General features: G+C 38.7%; 1 protein-coding gene across 2 annotated transcripts in view; it reads right to left on the bottom strand.

Moving 5' to 3' along the window:
• The window catches only part of NELL2 (neural EGFL like 2), a 140933-nt gene that overhangs the window by 84082 nt on the left and 42667 nt on the right, over nucleotides 1-14184 (bottom strand). For both annotated transcript variants that reach the window (XM_042017927.1, XM_042017926.1), the window contains exon 10: nucleotides 474-565. In XM_042017927.1, the coding sequence (XP_041873861.1) occupies nucleotides 474-565 (92 nt within the window). The remainder of the gene's footprint in view (nucleotides 1-473; nucleotides 566-14184) is intronic.

Raw genomic sequence — 14184 nt, 5'->3', positions numbered from 1 at the left:
CCATTTCCATTGCTAGAAATACCAGATACCTGGTGTACCAGCTCTTTTTCTTCCTTTTCCTCTAGCTTTTCCTCTAATATTGATCCTGAATTCCAAACTATGCCCCCATCACATTCGTGTATCTCTTACACCTGAGCATATAATTTTGAACAATAACACTGCAAATGGAATCATAAGGTAGTCTGCTGCTGTTTTATTACTGATGATGGGGATGATACCTAGGGAAGAAAGAATGCTGTTTGACTGTCAAGCTGTATCATCAAAGTAAAGTAATGCAAAGTAAAGCTATGCAAAGTAAATTGATTTGCAAAAATTTGATGTGGAACTCAGACAAAATAAACACAGGACCTATTAGATGCCTTTTCTGTCACTTCCCAAGGTATATCTGTCTGTATTCCAAAAGTTTCTTTCAGTGGGACTTTGATATTTCTAACATGCAAGAATTTTTATTCCATCATCAAGCGTATTCTTACCTTGCACTCAAACAGAACACAGTCTCCTGAGCTTGAATACACAGTTTCTCTTTGCCCTTCAAAGTAGGTTCTGCCTTCAAATACACACACCGCTTCAGAGGAAAAAAACAAAACAAAACAAAACAACACAATGATTTTGTATAAATATGTTGGCACTCTGCTTATAGAACTGATACATTTTCTTAAAGATAACTGCATTTCAAAATGAAAAGACTGATTCAGCTGCAAGAATATTCTAAACCCATCTACAGGACTCTTGGATATCATAAGAAAAAAAATTAGAGGAGAAAAAAACCCCACGAACTACTCAGAAAAGCAGACGTAAGTAGAAAGGTGAAGGATGTTGAAGCAATAGGGAGTACAGATAGCTACTGAGACAGCAGAAGAGACGTGTCTCGGGTCACACCAAGGAAGGTGACTGCCTGCAACACAGCTCGGGTGCACACGAAACTGGAGCTGTGAGAGCAGTGCCAGTGGCATTAATACGTAATTAGTTTCTTGAAGAGGAATGTTGCATGATGAAGGGTGATCACTGAAGCCACATGTTTATTTGTTATCACAGTCCTTTGAAGTTTCATCACCCCACACGGTTATTTAAACATTATGGATTTGTATCTTGATTATCCCAGTTCTTTATCATTACTGCTGAGGCATATTACAGTATATGAATTTTATTGCACAGTAACTGACTTTTTGTGACTTTTTTTTATCCCCCAACAAAAAAAGGATCAAATCTCCAATGGTCAAATGACAGATGGATGTCACTAGGATTGGTGTTTGTTATACCATGGCCTGGTGCTGTTCCTGTGCCCTGGCACATACAACAGCATGCTGACACAGCTCATACTGGATTGCTCACCAAAATTCCTATTCAATATTTAAGACTTCCATAAAACATCCTCACAGCAAACAGTCTTGCTTTTTTGTTTTTTTAATGGGTCCATTACTGTAACTACATTATGCAAAATATAAAGGCTGAGTAACATAACTGCTAGGTACAGAAAATCAGATGTCTGTCTCTGTTGCTTAGGACACAGTCAAGGCTCATCAAGTAAGCATAATCATGAAATAACAGGAGTAGGTTACAACTTTTAAGTTCTAGATTACATGTTAGAGGTCTAATTTGCTAATCATTGATTTGGAGATGCAAATCAATTATACCTTCACAGAGAGATTTATCTATACTGTTTAAATAGACTGTGATTGGCAGACAAAAATATCTAAAAGTCCAAGACTTTTTATTGGTTTATTTATTCTTTTTAATTTTGAATATTTTTTTTAATTTTGAGTCACCTCTGGATTTACTTTTTTTACCTTTGAATTACAGCATTACTCCTGTTATTTTCTTTTCTACTTTATTTTTCTTTTTTAACTTGCAGCTCCTTCTTATTACTTTGTCAGCATGTAAAGTTTTGGAACTGATAATGAAAAAGAAGTGACGGGTACAGCAACAAAAATGGGTTTTTTGAAACTGAAAAATTTGAGTTATAATATCTTATAAAATATAAAGTATCTTGTGTGACTTAAGCATCCAAAACATTTTCAAGAATTGGTATCACAGCATGTTGCAACACTATAAATCCCATGAACTGCAGAATTTGCCATCAGACTTAAGAAAGTACGGAAAAGAGCCATAGGTCAGAGGGGTAACAGAAAGTTTGTACAACATCCACAAAGAAAGGTGTATTGCGTTTGCATGGCCAAGCTTTGGTAGCAGAAGTGCTACAGGGGTGGCTTCTGTGAGAACCTGCAGAAGCTTACTCCATATCCAGCAGAGCCAATCCCTGGTGGCTCCAAAAATGGACATGCTGCTGGCCAAGGCTGGGCCAGTCAGAAATGGTGGCAATGCCTCTATGATAACAGATTTAAGAGGAAGAAAACCAAAAAGTTATTACACAGTTGTAATTGTGGCCAGAGAAGAGGAGAGTGAGAATATGTGAAGGGAACAACTCTGCAGACACCAAGGCCAGTGAAGAAGGAGAGGGAGGAGGTGCTCCAGGTATCAGAGATGAATTTCCCCCACAGACCATGGTGCAGACCATGGTGAAGCAGCTGTACCCCTAACAGTCCATGGAGGTCCATGGGGGTGCAGAGATATACCTGCAGCCTGTGGAGGAGCCCCAGCCCAGAGCAGGTGGATGCCTGAGAGGAGGCTGTGAGAGAGAAGCCCATACCAAAGCAGCCTGTCTTTGAAGAACTGCACCCTGTGGAAGAGTGACCATGATGGTGTTTGGTGAGCAATCTCTCCCAGTCCTTATCTCGACTCACTAATCCTTTGTTACATTTTCTCTCCTCTGTACAGCTGTGGAGGGGAGTGAGAGAGCAGCTTTTGGGGGGTGCCTGGAGTCCAGCCAGGGTCAACCCACTGCACACAGAGTGTGTGACTCACAAGAGTCATAAAAGCTCAATACTGTGTCTCATTCCTCTCCCCGAAACAAGCTCTTCTAGAAGGAAGTAGATGAAAAAATTCTATATAAATCTTTCCAGGGACTAGCAGATCTTGAATCCCAGCAAGACAAGACAATTGTCCAGTCATACTTATCACCTCCTATGCATTATAGGCCATGACGCTAAACTGAAGTAGTCAAATATTAAGCCCTTTCCCTTGACCCATACATTTCAAGTTTCTAAGAACAACTACATGTGACAGGAAAAAATACAGTACAGCAGTGCCTGAGGATCACACAATGGCAATGAACTGTTAACACGTCCTCATGTTCCCAACAGGCAGACTATGACTGTTCACAGAAAAGGCAAAAGACATCAAAATCACTGTCATTCTATCGTAGAAGAAAATATGCTCCTGAAGCCAAAATATTCTCAACATATGAGGGAGACTACCCAGGTATCTTTAAAAAAACAAAAAAAACAAAGCAACAAACTACCTCAAGCATAGTCCACTGAATCTAGTCTTCTTACTAATAGCAACAAACCTGATTCTTCAAAGAAAAATAGAAAATAATATACACAGAAGAACTATGAAAAGAACACATCCAGCCTAGTGTGAAATAATAAAGCTATTTTTTTATTTCACCAACAGGCTTTGGAAGTCTTCACATATGAAACCATTCTAACGTAGTAATGCAGTATCACAAACGCTTTCGGGAAGAAAATCAGCTCTTCTCCATAAAGTCTTGGAAACAAGAAAAACTTAGAAATTCTGGGTCTGTGAGAGATGGCTCTGCCCAGACAGCCCTTAACCCTTTCCCACATATCTTCATGCACCCAAAGATTGTTTCTCAAAGGTTAAAACATGGCAGCAGAGTGCATGTTTCAAGACATTTGCCTGTGTGGGTGCCAGAAATTTCAAGCAGAGCTCACGCACCCACCTCCACAACCACAACACTTGGCCGTCATGCAGCTAAGAAAGTTATATCTCACCCACTGAACTGCCCTAAATAAACCATCCAAGCATTTTGGTGTGGCTTTGTCAGCAAGGTTATGAAGTCTCCAGGTATCAGGGACCTGTCTGTATAGAGTGACCAAACCATGCTTGAGAAAAGAGAGAAAACCCAACAAACAATAAATGCCAAATTAAAAAGAATTGTTGAAACTGAACTGAAAACCTGTTAAGCTGAATAATCTAAGCACAAGCTTAACCATGTCTTCTTACAGACTGCTGCTCTCACTGACAACGTTCAAAAGGGGTATTTCTTCTTAAAGCCATCAAAATCAACACAACCTGCTACTTCTTTCCTACTAGTGTTCTCTAAAACATGAATGATTCCATCATATTTGGGTAGTTATTTCCATTAAAAAGCAGCAAGAACTAAGGTATGTGCTGAAGCTTTAATTTGGAGCACTATCACTTGTTTTTTTTCTTCTCAACCATGCCAAAAACACACAGGCACTTCATCTACACCAGTACCACTGGCTCCATGTTTATTTATCATGACAGACTCCAGTGGGTTTAGCAATGGTGTAAGTTTGCCAATGCACACTGTCTTTTCTTCTCCCAATACTGTCACAAATGCCTCTGTCTTTTTCCCGCTCTCTTGGCAGCCCACTCCTCTTCCACTGCCCACTGAGGAGGCATCCTGACAAACAGAAAATTTCCTGACAAACGGTAAAGGGCAGATTTGCATCAAGCTACCTGGAGGCTTCTAAAAACTTTTAAGATTGTCTGGTTAGGTGACTTTTAAGCACACATGGAAAGATTTCTAGAAAGACAAATCTACTAACTTTTTTCTGCACCACTTTCATCCTAAGACATTGGCACCCATGTCCCAGGCAGGGTGGAACAGAATGTTCCTCCTGCCTCTTGACAGCAACTGTCACAGCCAGGAAACATCCCATGATGGTGGTATTTCCCGTCTTTATTTTCCTTCAGAAATAAAGACGGTTCAGCAACATGAGCATCAGGACTAGCACTAGTTGGAAAAGTCCAGTGAAGATTTAATTTCTGCTTGGCTAGATGCTTCCCAGGATTACTTTGATTAGTTAGTGATTTGTATCTCTCTGGGGAAGCATATCATCCTTCATCTTCCTTTCATTCAATAGACTGAGTCACAGTCAAGACATTACCTGATGGTTAGTTGTTCCAGATCTTGATAGTTATTGCCTACATAGGACTTCAGCTACAGCTGAATTACATCAACCATTTCCTCTTGCCATCAAATTTCCATATTCCCCCAGTACCTAAAATAATATACATTATTCAAAGCACAGGTTTCTAGGAAGATGAAACAGGAAGCCTACAAAACCTGCTTAGAAGTTTGACTACTCTTGATCTATTTGTATGCAGAAAGTGATCAAATATTACATTGGTAAGCATCTGTGTACATGGTCGAAGAAATTATTAGCAAGGTCTCCTTATATTTATGCAGATATAGTAATAATACAACTATCCTTTAGTATTATTTAACACATGATAATGACATGGAATCTTCTTCATGTTCTTCTTTCAGGAGCCCACTTGCTGTTGGGTTTGTTGAATGAATTATCAACAGTTTGTTAAACCATCCCTTCTCTTCCACAACCCTTTCTTCTTCCCACTGGCCTCCAAATGACATTTTCCTTTTGCATTATTTTAAATGTCCATGCAAAATCCATGGCCCAGCAAACTCCTGCCTTCTGTTCACTGAGTTCTCAGGATGTCACATAATACATTTTCTCATTTCTGCATTTATCACCTTCACTGTTTAGATTGTGTATGCCTTCCCCTGAGGAATGCATACACAATGGTGGTATCTCAGCTGGTTTGGATTCAGACTTACCACCAATGGAAAGCAGAAAGTTTAGCCCATTGGTCAACTCCTCAAACCACTTCAATTTCTTGTATTCACAACTGCCCAATGAGTGGCAGATGGGACTTGCAGTTTTGAGAAATCTGTTGGTAATTATAAACGGACAACTTAACTCTGGAAATTAAGTCTATGTTGCTTCAGTCTTTGAGCACTTTTGTTGGTTGGTTGGCAGGGAGGAAACTCACACAAAATTATCTCACAGAAAAGCCCCCAAACCTGTCTCATTCCCTTAATGTTCCAACCTCCTCCTTGGAATCTCTTTGATTACATTTTCCACTGCTCAGAGACGAAGGCTTAGGCATTGTGTAAGTCCCATTAATCCTACTTTGCAAGCTTACATAGCGCAAAACCACAGTGTGGCTTTATCCTTAGAAGTACACACAGACATAATCGTCACCTTTCCTGAATTTCTTTCTCTTGATAGCCACACCATTACTAGGCACGTCTCTCACCCCTTGCTCATTTATCTTTGTAGGGAGTTGGACATTATTTCTTTTTTGTTCATTTTCTGGAAAGCACAAATTCCTCTGTTACTGCAGTCACTGAGGATGCAGACTTACTTTATTTCATATCATCTCCCTCAACAATTCAAAATTATTCCAAATTTCAAGCTGAAAAATATATTGTGAATTTTTCCAGTCAATCACTGCTGAAAAGCTGCATATATCTGCTTCTGCTTCCTTAGCTGAAAAATTTATTTGAAATTTTATCATGACAAGGAACCAATTACTATTCGTGTCTTATTTCTCATTAGCTGGAAAAGCTAAACGTTCCTATTACATTTAAAACACAAAGTCATTGTTCTACATTAGTCTTAGAACCACTGAAGAGTATCTATGGTGCGACACACCTCCAACAACACAAACAGGCTGTTTAGTCACATTGACACGGAGTCAATCTGAAATCCTAAATCCCCTCCCCTACCTCTCATATTTCCTGTATTTCCATCAACTGCTACCAGGAAATTACATAATTCATCTGTTCTACGTGTTGCTGTTGAGAAGTCTTCTATAGAATTCATATGAATCCCAGAATGCAGCTCCTTGAGTCATCCTTAAAGACTAAAAAGTAATCTGAGCACAGAAAAAGCACATGAAAACACAACTAAAAACTCTATTGATAGAAGTTCAGCTGAGGAAAATAGACCTAACAGATGAGTAAAACTTCCAAAGTAGGCTGTCAGACAGGGAGTCTGGGAAAGAGGCTGCAGCCATTCAAAGCCAATGGACACTAATTGCACAAAGGGAGGTGTCTCTTGGTAAGCAAAGATCCAATCTGGACAATGTGTTTCATGTCAGCTTCTCTTAAAAAGGGCATTACTGCAATCCACACTGCAACTTTAGCTTGGTTAAACAGAGCAGCCAAAACAGTTCTACAGATAGACATGCAAAACTTGGGCTTTAGTGCAATGGACCATATTCTGCTTGTTAAAGAGAACTGGAGTATTTTGGACTATAAACATAGGATTTTAAAAACTTGAGCATGACTAACGTGATCAAAATGCCCACCCATTTTATGGCAATTTCACTATGTTGACCATCCAATACTCAAGTAACTTTCACAGCAAAATGTCAAACTATAAAATCAAACACCAAGACAAAAGCCTTAGAGGGTGTCAGGAGAAGAAAAGCAATTGAGTTAATATTAATTAAATGACAACCGTATTACAATTATATTAAAGGTTTAAAAATAGCACAACAGTCTGACAGACCAAGAGAACTCCAGTGCAAATATTACAGGCCTACATAATCCCCATAAAAGTGGGATTAGACATTATCTGATAGATTCCTTATGTCAGCTATCCGCAACAGCCGTGACATAGCTGTATTAAGTGAAGGTGCAAACAGATATTTTATCAACTGCTGACAGCTACTAATAACAGGGAAATTTCTACTTTGTTCCACCTGCTCTCAGCTGGACTGCTGGGCTAGTTGTAAAAGATACTTTTCCAAAAACTTTGTTAAGAGAAAAATAGCGGAGTTTAGAAAACTAGACACCTCCCTAGAGCACTTTATACTTCAAGACATGCTTAAACTCACCCATACACCCATCAGAATGCCTCAAGTCACAGGCATCCATATGCAAGATTAAATTAACTGATTAGGACTGAGTATTGAGAATTTATGAAATTAATGAAAAACTGCTATAGACTTGAACACTTTTGAGTCAGTATTTTGAAATCTATGAGAGCTAAACAGATTATCACCAACCAGCATTACTTTACTACATAAAAAGAAGGTTGTATTGTCCACTGCCATAAGTTAAAACCATCCATGGACATGACACGGGAAGATACACATTTGCTCCTACAGCTGCTCTTACAGGGTGTTACTGGTAATCCACTCCACAGATACTTCAAACAGATGGTGGAAGGGAAATAAAATAATACATTTTATTCATTAGGATATTTTGCTCAGATTTGCCACGAAAATAAAAGAGAGTGCACCAATTATGCATAATTTTAAAAGACACATTTTTGCATGTGACTACTGAGATGGTGACTTTCTGCAGCTTTGTGGACACAAATCAAGTGAACAATGTTCAGTAAAAGGCAAGCGCCTCTGAGCAGCAGCATTTTCCCAGATTTTGACAGTACTAAAAATGATCCTAAGAAAACTACAAAACTACAAGCTCCACCTCAATATAGTAAAACTGGCATTTATTAGGGTGAAAAAAACTTGGAAGTGATATTTCCACGCTCCCAAGTCAAAGGTTCTACACAGCTTCTGCTCCAAAAATTTATAGCTACTTCCAACAGTTATGTGGGTTTTTGGTCAACAGCTTGCTGTATTATTTAAGTACTCACAGGCTACACCCATATTTAAGCAACTATCAGGGATGCTACAGATGCTTCCATTCTCAGACTCTCCTTGGTCCAGAACAGTTTCCACAGATGTTTTAGCTAGAAATTCTGCACTGTGACTTTGCTGCACACACCTCCCTAGTGAAGGCACAGCATCGTGTGACCTGGCATCCATCTCACTGTATTTATTTTCCTCTCAGATCCAAGTGCTTTCACTTCTACAAACGGCAACCCCTGGTTAAGTTGGCTGTTACAGCAATACTCACGTTTGCCTTCTTGGCACAGGCCAGTCTAATGTACTTAGACATTCCCAGGAGTGGAGCACCACATCTATTGCTGTTGTTAAACCTCACTTCTTTCAAAGGACCTGCATCTAGCTCTGTACAATAACTGACAAAGTTTCATGCTCCCAAATCCTCTTCCATCCACTTCTGTTACCACATAAGGAATCTACCAATCCTTCCACCCACTCCCTTCAGCCAGAACGACAGGATTAGTTGGCATAATCACAAACACTCCAGAGAACTGTATTTAACATTCTTAAGCTAAGTCCTTAGCACTAGTGCAGCAAAACGTTTTTAACACAGCGGTGTAAACACATTTTTGGAAATCGTGATTAAAACTGGTTATGTGAATTGGCTTTCTAAATTTTTTATATACTCAGTCTCAACATTCATTATCAAATAACATTTAACCAAAAACTAACATTAAAAAAAATCAGGTATTACCAATAGTTTTGGAAATTTTCAAAAGTCAACTTTAAAAAGAAACCTATGTACATCTAACATGCTGTTTCTCAAGGCTCCTAGAAGTTACTATTACCCATTGTGCATTCCCAAACGATACAATACTTCATGTCTAAAGTCAGTTCAGAATTTGAAATAATTAAAAATTTAAAAGTAGCTGGAGCAGATGTTCACAGATTCTGCTATGTCACAGCTAATTTCTCCCAAATGCATCTGTTCATACGCTGATGCATCACGGAAAAACCATAAGCTGGAGTTCATAGCAACTGTTAATGTAACTACTACTTTTTTTCTTTGGGAACTACATCAGTGAAAGAAAGCCTTACAGTCGCTAATAATTAAAAAAAAAATCATATTTGTTAATACTCCTATTGTCCTTAGGAGGACCTTTCCAGACACGCTTCACACCCAGTGCTACTAGGTATGTTTATCTATATGGAGCTTATTCAACTCCAACTGAGCTTTGGCTGCAGCAATTTTCTCTCAACAGTGGCAAACAGCATCTCTGTACTCCTCCCATGTCACCTGACCTTGCTTCCACTGGGCATAGACCTTCCTTTTTTGCCTTAGCTCCAAAAGAAGATCCCTTTTCAGCCAAGCCAACCTTTTGCCTCATCATGCTTGACTTCCAACATTCTGGAATTGCTCCTGTGCTCTTAAAAGAGGGTGTTTAAAAAGTGACTAGCACTGATAGAACCAGTGATTCCCCAAGGATGAGATTCCTTTAGTGATTTATATGTCTATTTTAATTTTCTACTTCTAAAATGTATTCGTGTCCTCTCATGTTTCTTCACAGCAACTCACCAACAGAATACTGCAAAATTAGTAAAATGAAAAATGGGTGGTTAGGCGCTTACGTCGTACTACCAACTCTATTCCTCCAGAGTCACAGAAGACAATGGACAACATTTAAGCATTCTGAAGTCATATGCTACTACTATTAAGAATTCTGTCTGAGAAATTCACAACAACCATATGCAAGACTTATCTCTTCTATGCTATACTCAGATTTGATTTCTCATTTAGCTGCCTTGAGGATCTACAAAGGTTTCTAGATAAAAGCATGATGAAAACATCTACAAAACAAAGTCCCCCTTTACATGCCTGTAAAATTTGCCGAGAGAGAAATAATGCACTTTAGTCAATATGAATATAACCTAAAGAAACATCTTAGGGAAATAATATCTGAATTTACATGTCTTTGTCAAAGTAATAACAACATAGGGAGAAGCATGCCTGTTCATCTTCCCTACCTTCAAAGGATTTGAAGTGCTCACTCACTAGAAAAAACAGATATGTGCTATTTTCCAGATGAGTCAAGCATATTTACTTGCTTTGATTTCAAGATGCGGGAAAAAAAAATCTTACAACTGAAACCAGGTGTTTTCTGTCCCATTTTACTGCATCAAACAATAATGTCACTGTAATTCTAACACTACTATATATGTATACACTAGACATCAGAAAAAAACCAAGCCTAATAATATCTTCAAATTTTATTCATCTTTAAGAAAAAAATTTCTAGATGTAAAATAATGTTAAGAGATTTTAACCAAATGTCACAAGTTAAATGAAATCTGGGAAGACAGTCAAAATTATACTTGAAAATAATTTAAAACAAGAAGAGGAGGACCAGAATTTTCATCTGCAATCAGAAACTTATGCAAATAATTTCAGCAAGTAGAAGGTGAAAATACACTAGTCAGCTACCCTGTAGAGAAAGGCTTAGGATGGTCAACCACCCTTCCAAATAAATGACCAGGGCTTTCTTCTTTGTGGAAACTGGTACCAAATAAAAACCCCCCGAAACTGCAAAAATTAGTAAAAATTCTCTGTATCAGCAGAGAGGCGGAACAGAGATAAAGAAACACCACAGACACAGTCCTGTGACTGGTCCAGTGACAAAAGCAAATTGCAGAAACTCTTCAAATAAAGAGGACTGCAATGATGTTTTTGAAGGCAACAGATGAGGAAAGCAGGATAAAGGTCTGTTACACCATATCTGCCAAGATTTTCATTTTAAAGTTGTGTCTCACATGGAACTAAGTGACCGTTATTTGAAGCTGAACATATTTTATGAGCTGACAGATGTAGAAACAGTGATCAATAACAGCCTGGAGGTCTATACATCCCACTTCAGATAGCTGCAAGCAGTGGTTAAGAGAAGTAAACCAAGCAACAGATGGTTTAATTCCCTACATGTTTCCACTGAAAAAATGTCAAATTTCTGCAGTCCAAAAGACTGAAAGCCACTGGTTTAAATCATTATCTTCACAAAAAGACAAATAAAGGGTAACAGTATACATCATTTTATATTAATCTCACTGAATCAACTTCATTCATATTTTACCATCCCTTCCAGGGGAAATAAGATCACATTATTGACAGTTTTGTGGTGGGTTTTCTTCCAATAATTTATTTATTGAGTTCCAGCCTTCACAACCTTCCCATTTTTCCATTTCACAGACACAGGCAATGTCAAAAAACTGTATGCACGCCTTCTTGTACACTCCCATATCTCCTACCAGTGTCTCCCCTAGCACAGCTTTCCATCCAAACAATCCTTGTCAATCCTGTTCTGAATAAGAGTATGTCAGGTGCAAACTGGTCTTTGCAAAACTGTACAGGCCAAGAATCTCATTTGCTTGGTTGGCTGGGTTTTGCAGAGCCTTTACTCTATCCAGCTCCATCAGTACTCTCTCCCTCCACCTGGTTACTTTTCTGTGACTTTGTCCAAAACCTGCAGTTCTGGGGTTTTCAGCTAAGGCAAACTTCTCTTTTTTTCACAGCACATACCCATTGAAGATGTTTGCTACTGATACTATAGGTATTTCCACGATCTACATAATAAAAGGTCCAGGCAAAAAACTAGAACATCAGCTACAAGCTGCTGTTTTGGCAATGTACTTCTGGTTGTGGGACAAAAAAAAAAAAAAAAAACCAAAAAAAAAAAACCACCAGCAACAACTCCCCTCACCATAACCCTAAAACAAAGCAATAAAAAACCCCACCATGACTCCCCCCAACAAAACAAAACAAATAAAAAAAGAGCCCCATAGACCAATGATGCATGTATAGAGTGACATAAGCACATTACTAGTGAGAACAAACATATTGAAATCAACACCCAGGCATGTGAATGCTCACACATCTTAGATGATTTCTGTAATTATAAATAGAACCAGGATTTTTTTAATTATTATTTCATACTGACCTAAGTGAATTCTGGTGAAATCAGCATTACTAAAGTTAGGGTACCAACTTATTAGAAACTGGAACGCTGCCAATCTGTCCACTCCCATCTGTCTGAAAGCAAATATATTCATATCTAGCATATGTTAATGTTTTATTTGCATTGGAAATAAACTAAAATAATAATATGCTGCAGGTGTTTTGTATTTTATTAACTCCCTGGTAAGAATATAATGAAAAAGGAATGGAAAAGATTAGCTCTTTTTCCACAAGAACTCAACAAAAACAGGTTATAAGGAGTGCAGAGCATGGCCTACAGAAAAATTCTCCATGTAAAAAAATATTTTTAATTCTCTACCAATAAAATTACCAATATTATGTTTCCAATTTCTTCTTTAGTGCAGATTGCTACATATCCAGTATAATGCATTTTAATGAATAAGGATTTTCTTAAGCATACTTTATTTTATTATTCACTCCTCAGGCACAAAGTAAGACTAACACAAGATGACTTTACCATTAACTGGAGTTCTCCTCATATACTGATACATTGCCTCCAGATCTAGAGTCTTCTAGTGGAGTTCCACAATGCATGGGGTCCAGAATAGCTAAAAGGCTGCTCACCTAGGAGGGTGCCACACTTTGAGGCATGTAAAGTCTGAGGCAAGCAAAGGCACTGACTCCCCAAATCCTCCTTTGCTAACAAGGAACAATGAAATTCAAAGGACATGGGGAAGGGGGAAAGGAAACATAGGAGCATAATATTCTGAGAGCTGTAAGCTCTATTTCAATTTACTGTAAGCTATATTTCAATTTATAGAGAACAACAGACACACAGGGAATGGGTTTCCTTCTCAGAGGGGAATTGCAAGTCAAAAGACTCCCTGTTTTCCTTCCGATGAGGAATACTGCCCAGCTTACAAAGAACAAAGGTCACCTGAGACTACATGCTCAGCAGCAAAAATCCCCTAACAATTCTGTCATTGGCTATTTAACAGATATAAACCAAATATTGCTATGGTATACGAGTAGTTTGAAAGTTTCTACAGCTTTACAATGGAAAATATAGCAGAGATTGAGAACCTTGGGTCAAGGGTTAGACTGGCCCTGCCTACCAAAGCCAAGGGGATTCCTTCCATTTTCTTCAGCTGGCTTTCAGCATAGGAAAGCCCCCCAAACATACTTAAAGAGTCTCCGTTTCTTGAGATGTTAGACATCCCAGAGAAGTGAAGGCCCTGAGGAGATCTTCCCAAAGTGTGTAAACTCCTGATGGAAGGGAATGAAGAAGACAGGCTGCTCTCAATGGTGCCCAGCAACAGGACAAGGGGCAATGGGCACAAATCAGAACACATAAAAATCCATTTGGACTCAAGAAAATACTTTGTTACTGTGACCGAGCACTGGCACAGGTTGCCCAGGGAGGTTGTGGAGTCTCCATCTGTGTAGATATTCAAAAGCCACAGTTCTGGGCAGCCTGCTTGAGATGGCCCTGCTTGAGCAAAAGGGTTGGACCAGGAGACCTCCAGAGGTCCCTTCCTACCTCAGCCCTTTTGTGAGACTCTGACATTGTAGGAGCTATGCTGGATTCACAAATGACACGTGCATCAAGTAGGCTTTTCTATTATAGCTCTGTAAATCTAAAACATCTCCTGATTTTATCAGCCTACATGAGTTCAAGGACATGGTTTTTTCTCTTGTAGAAGTACTTAATTAGAAAAATTATT

The sequence above is a fragment of the Corvus kubaryi genome, unplaced genomic scaffold (assembly GCF_017639235.1).
Source record: "Corvus kubaryi isolate FWS band 111438036 unplaced genomic scaffold, C.kubaryi_AGA036_p1.0 137, whole genome shotgun sequence".
NCBI lineage: Eukaryota > Metazoa > Chordata > Aves > Passeriformes > Corvidae > Corvus > Corvus kubaryi.
Note: the sequence above shows the minus strand (reverse complement) of the source record. Positions and strands in the feature narration are given on the sequence as shown.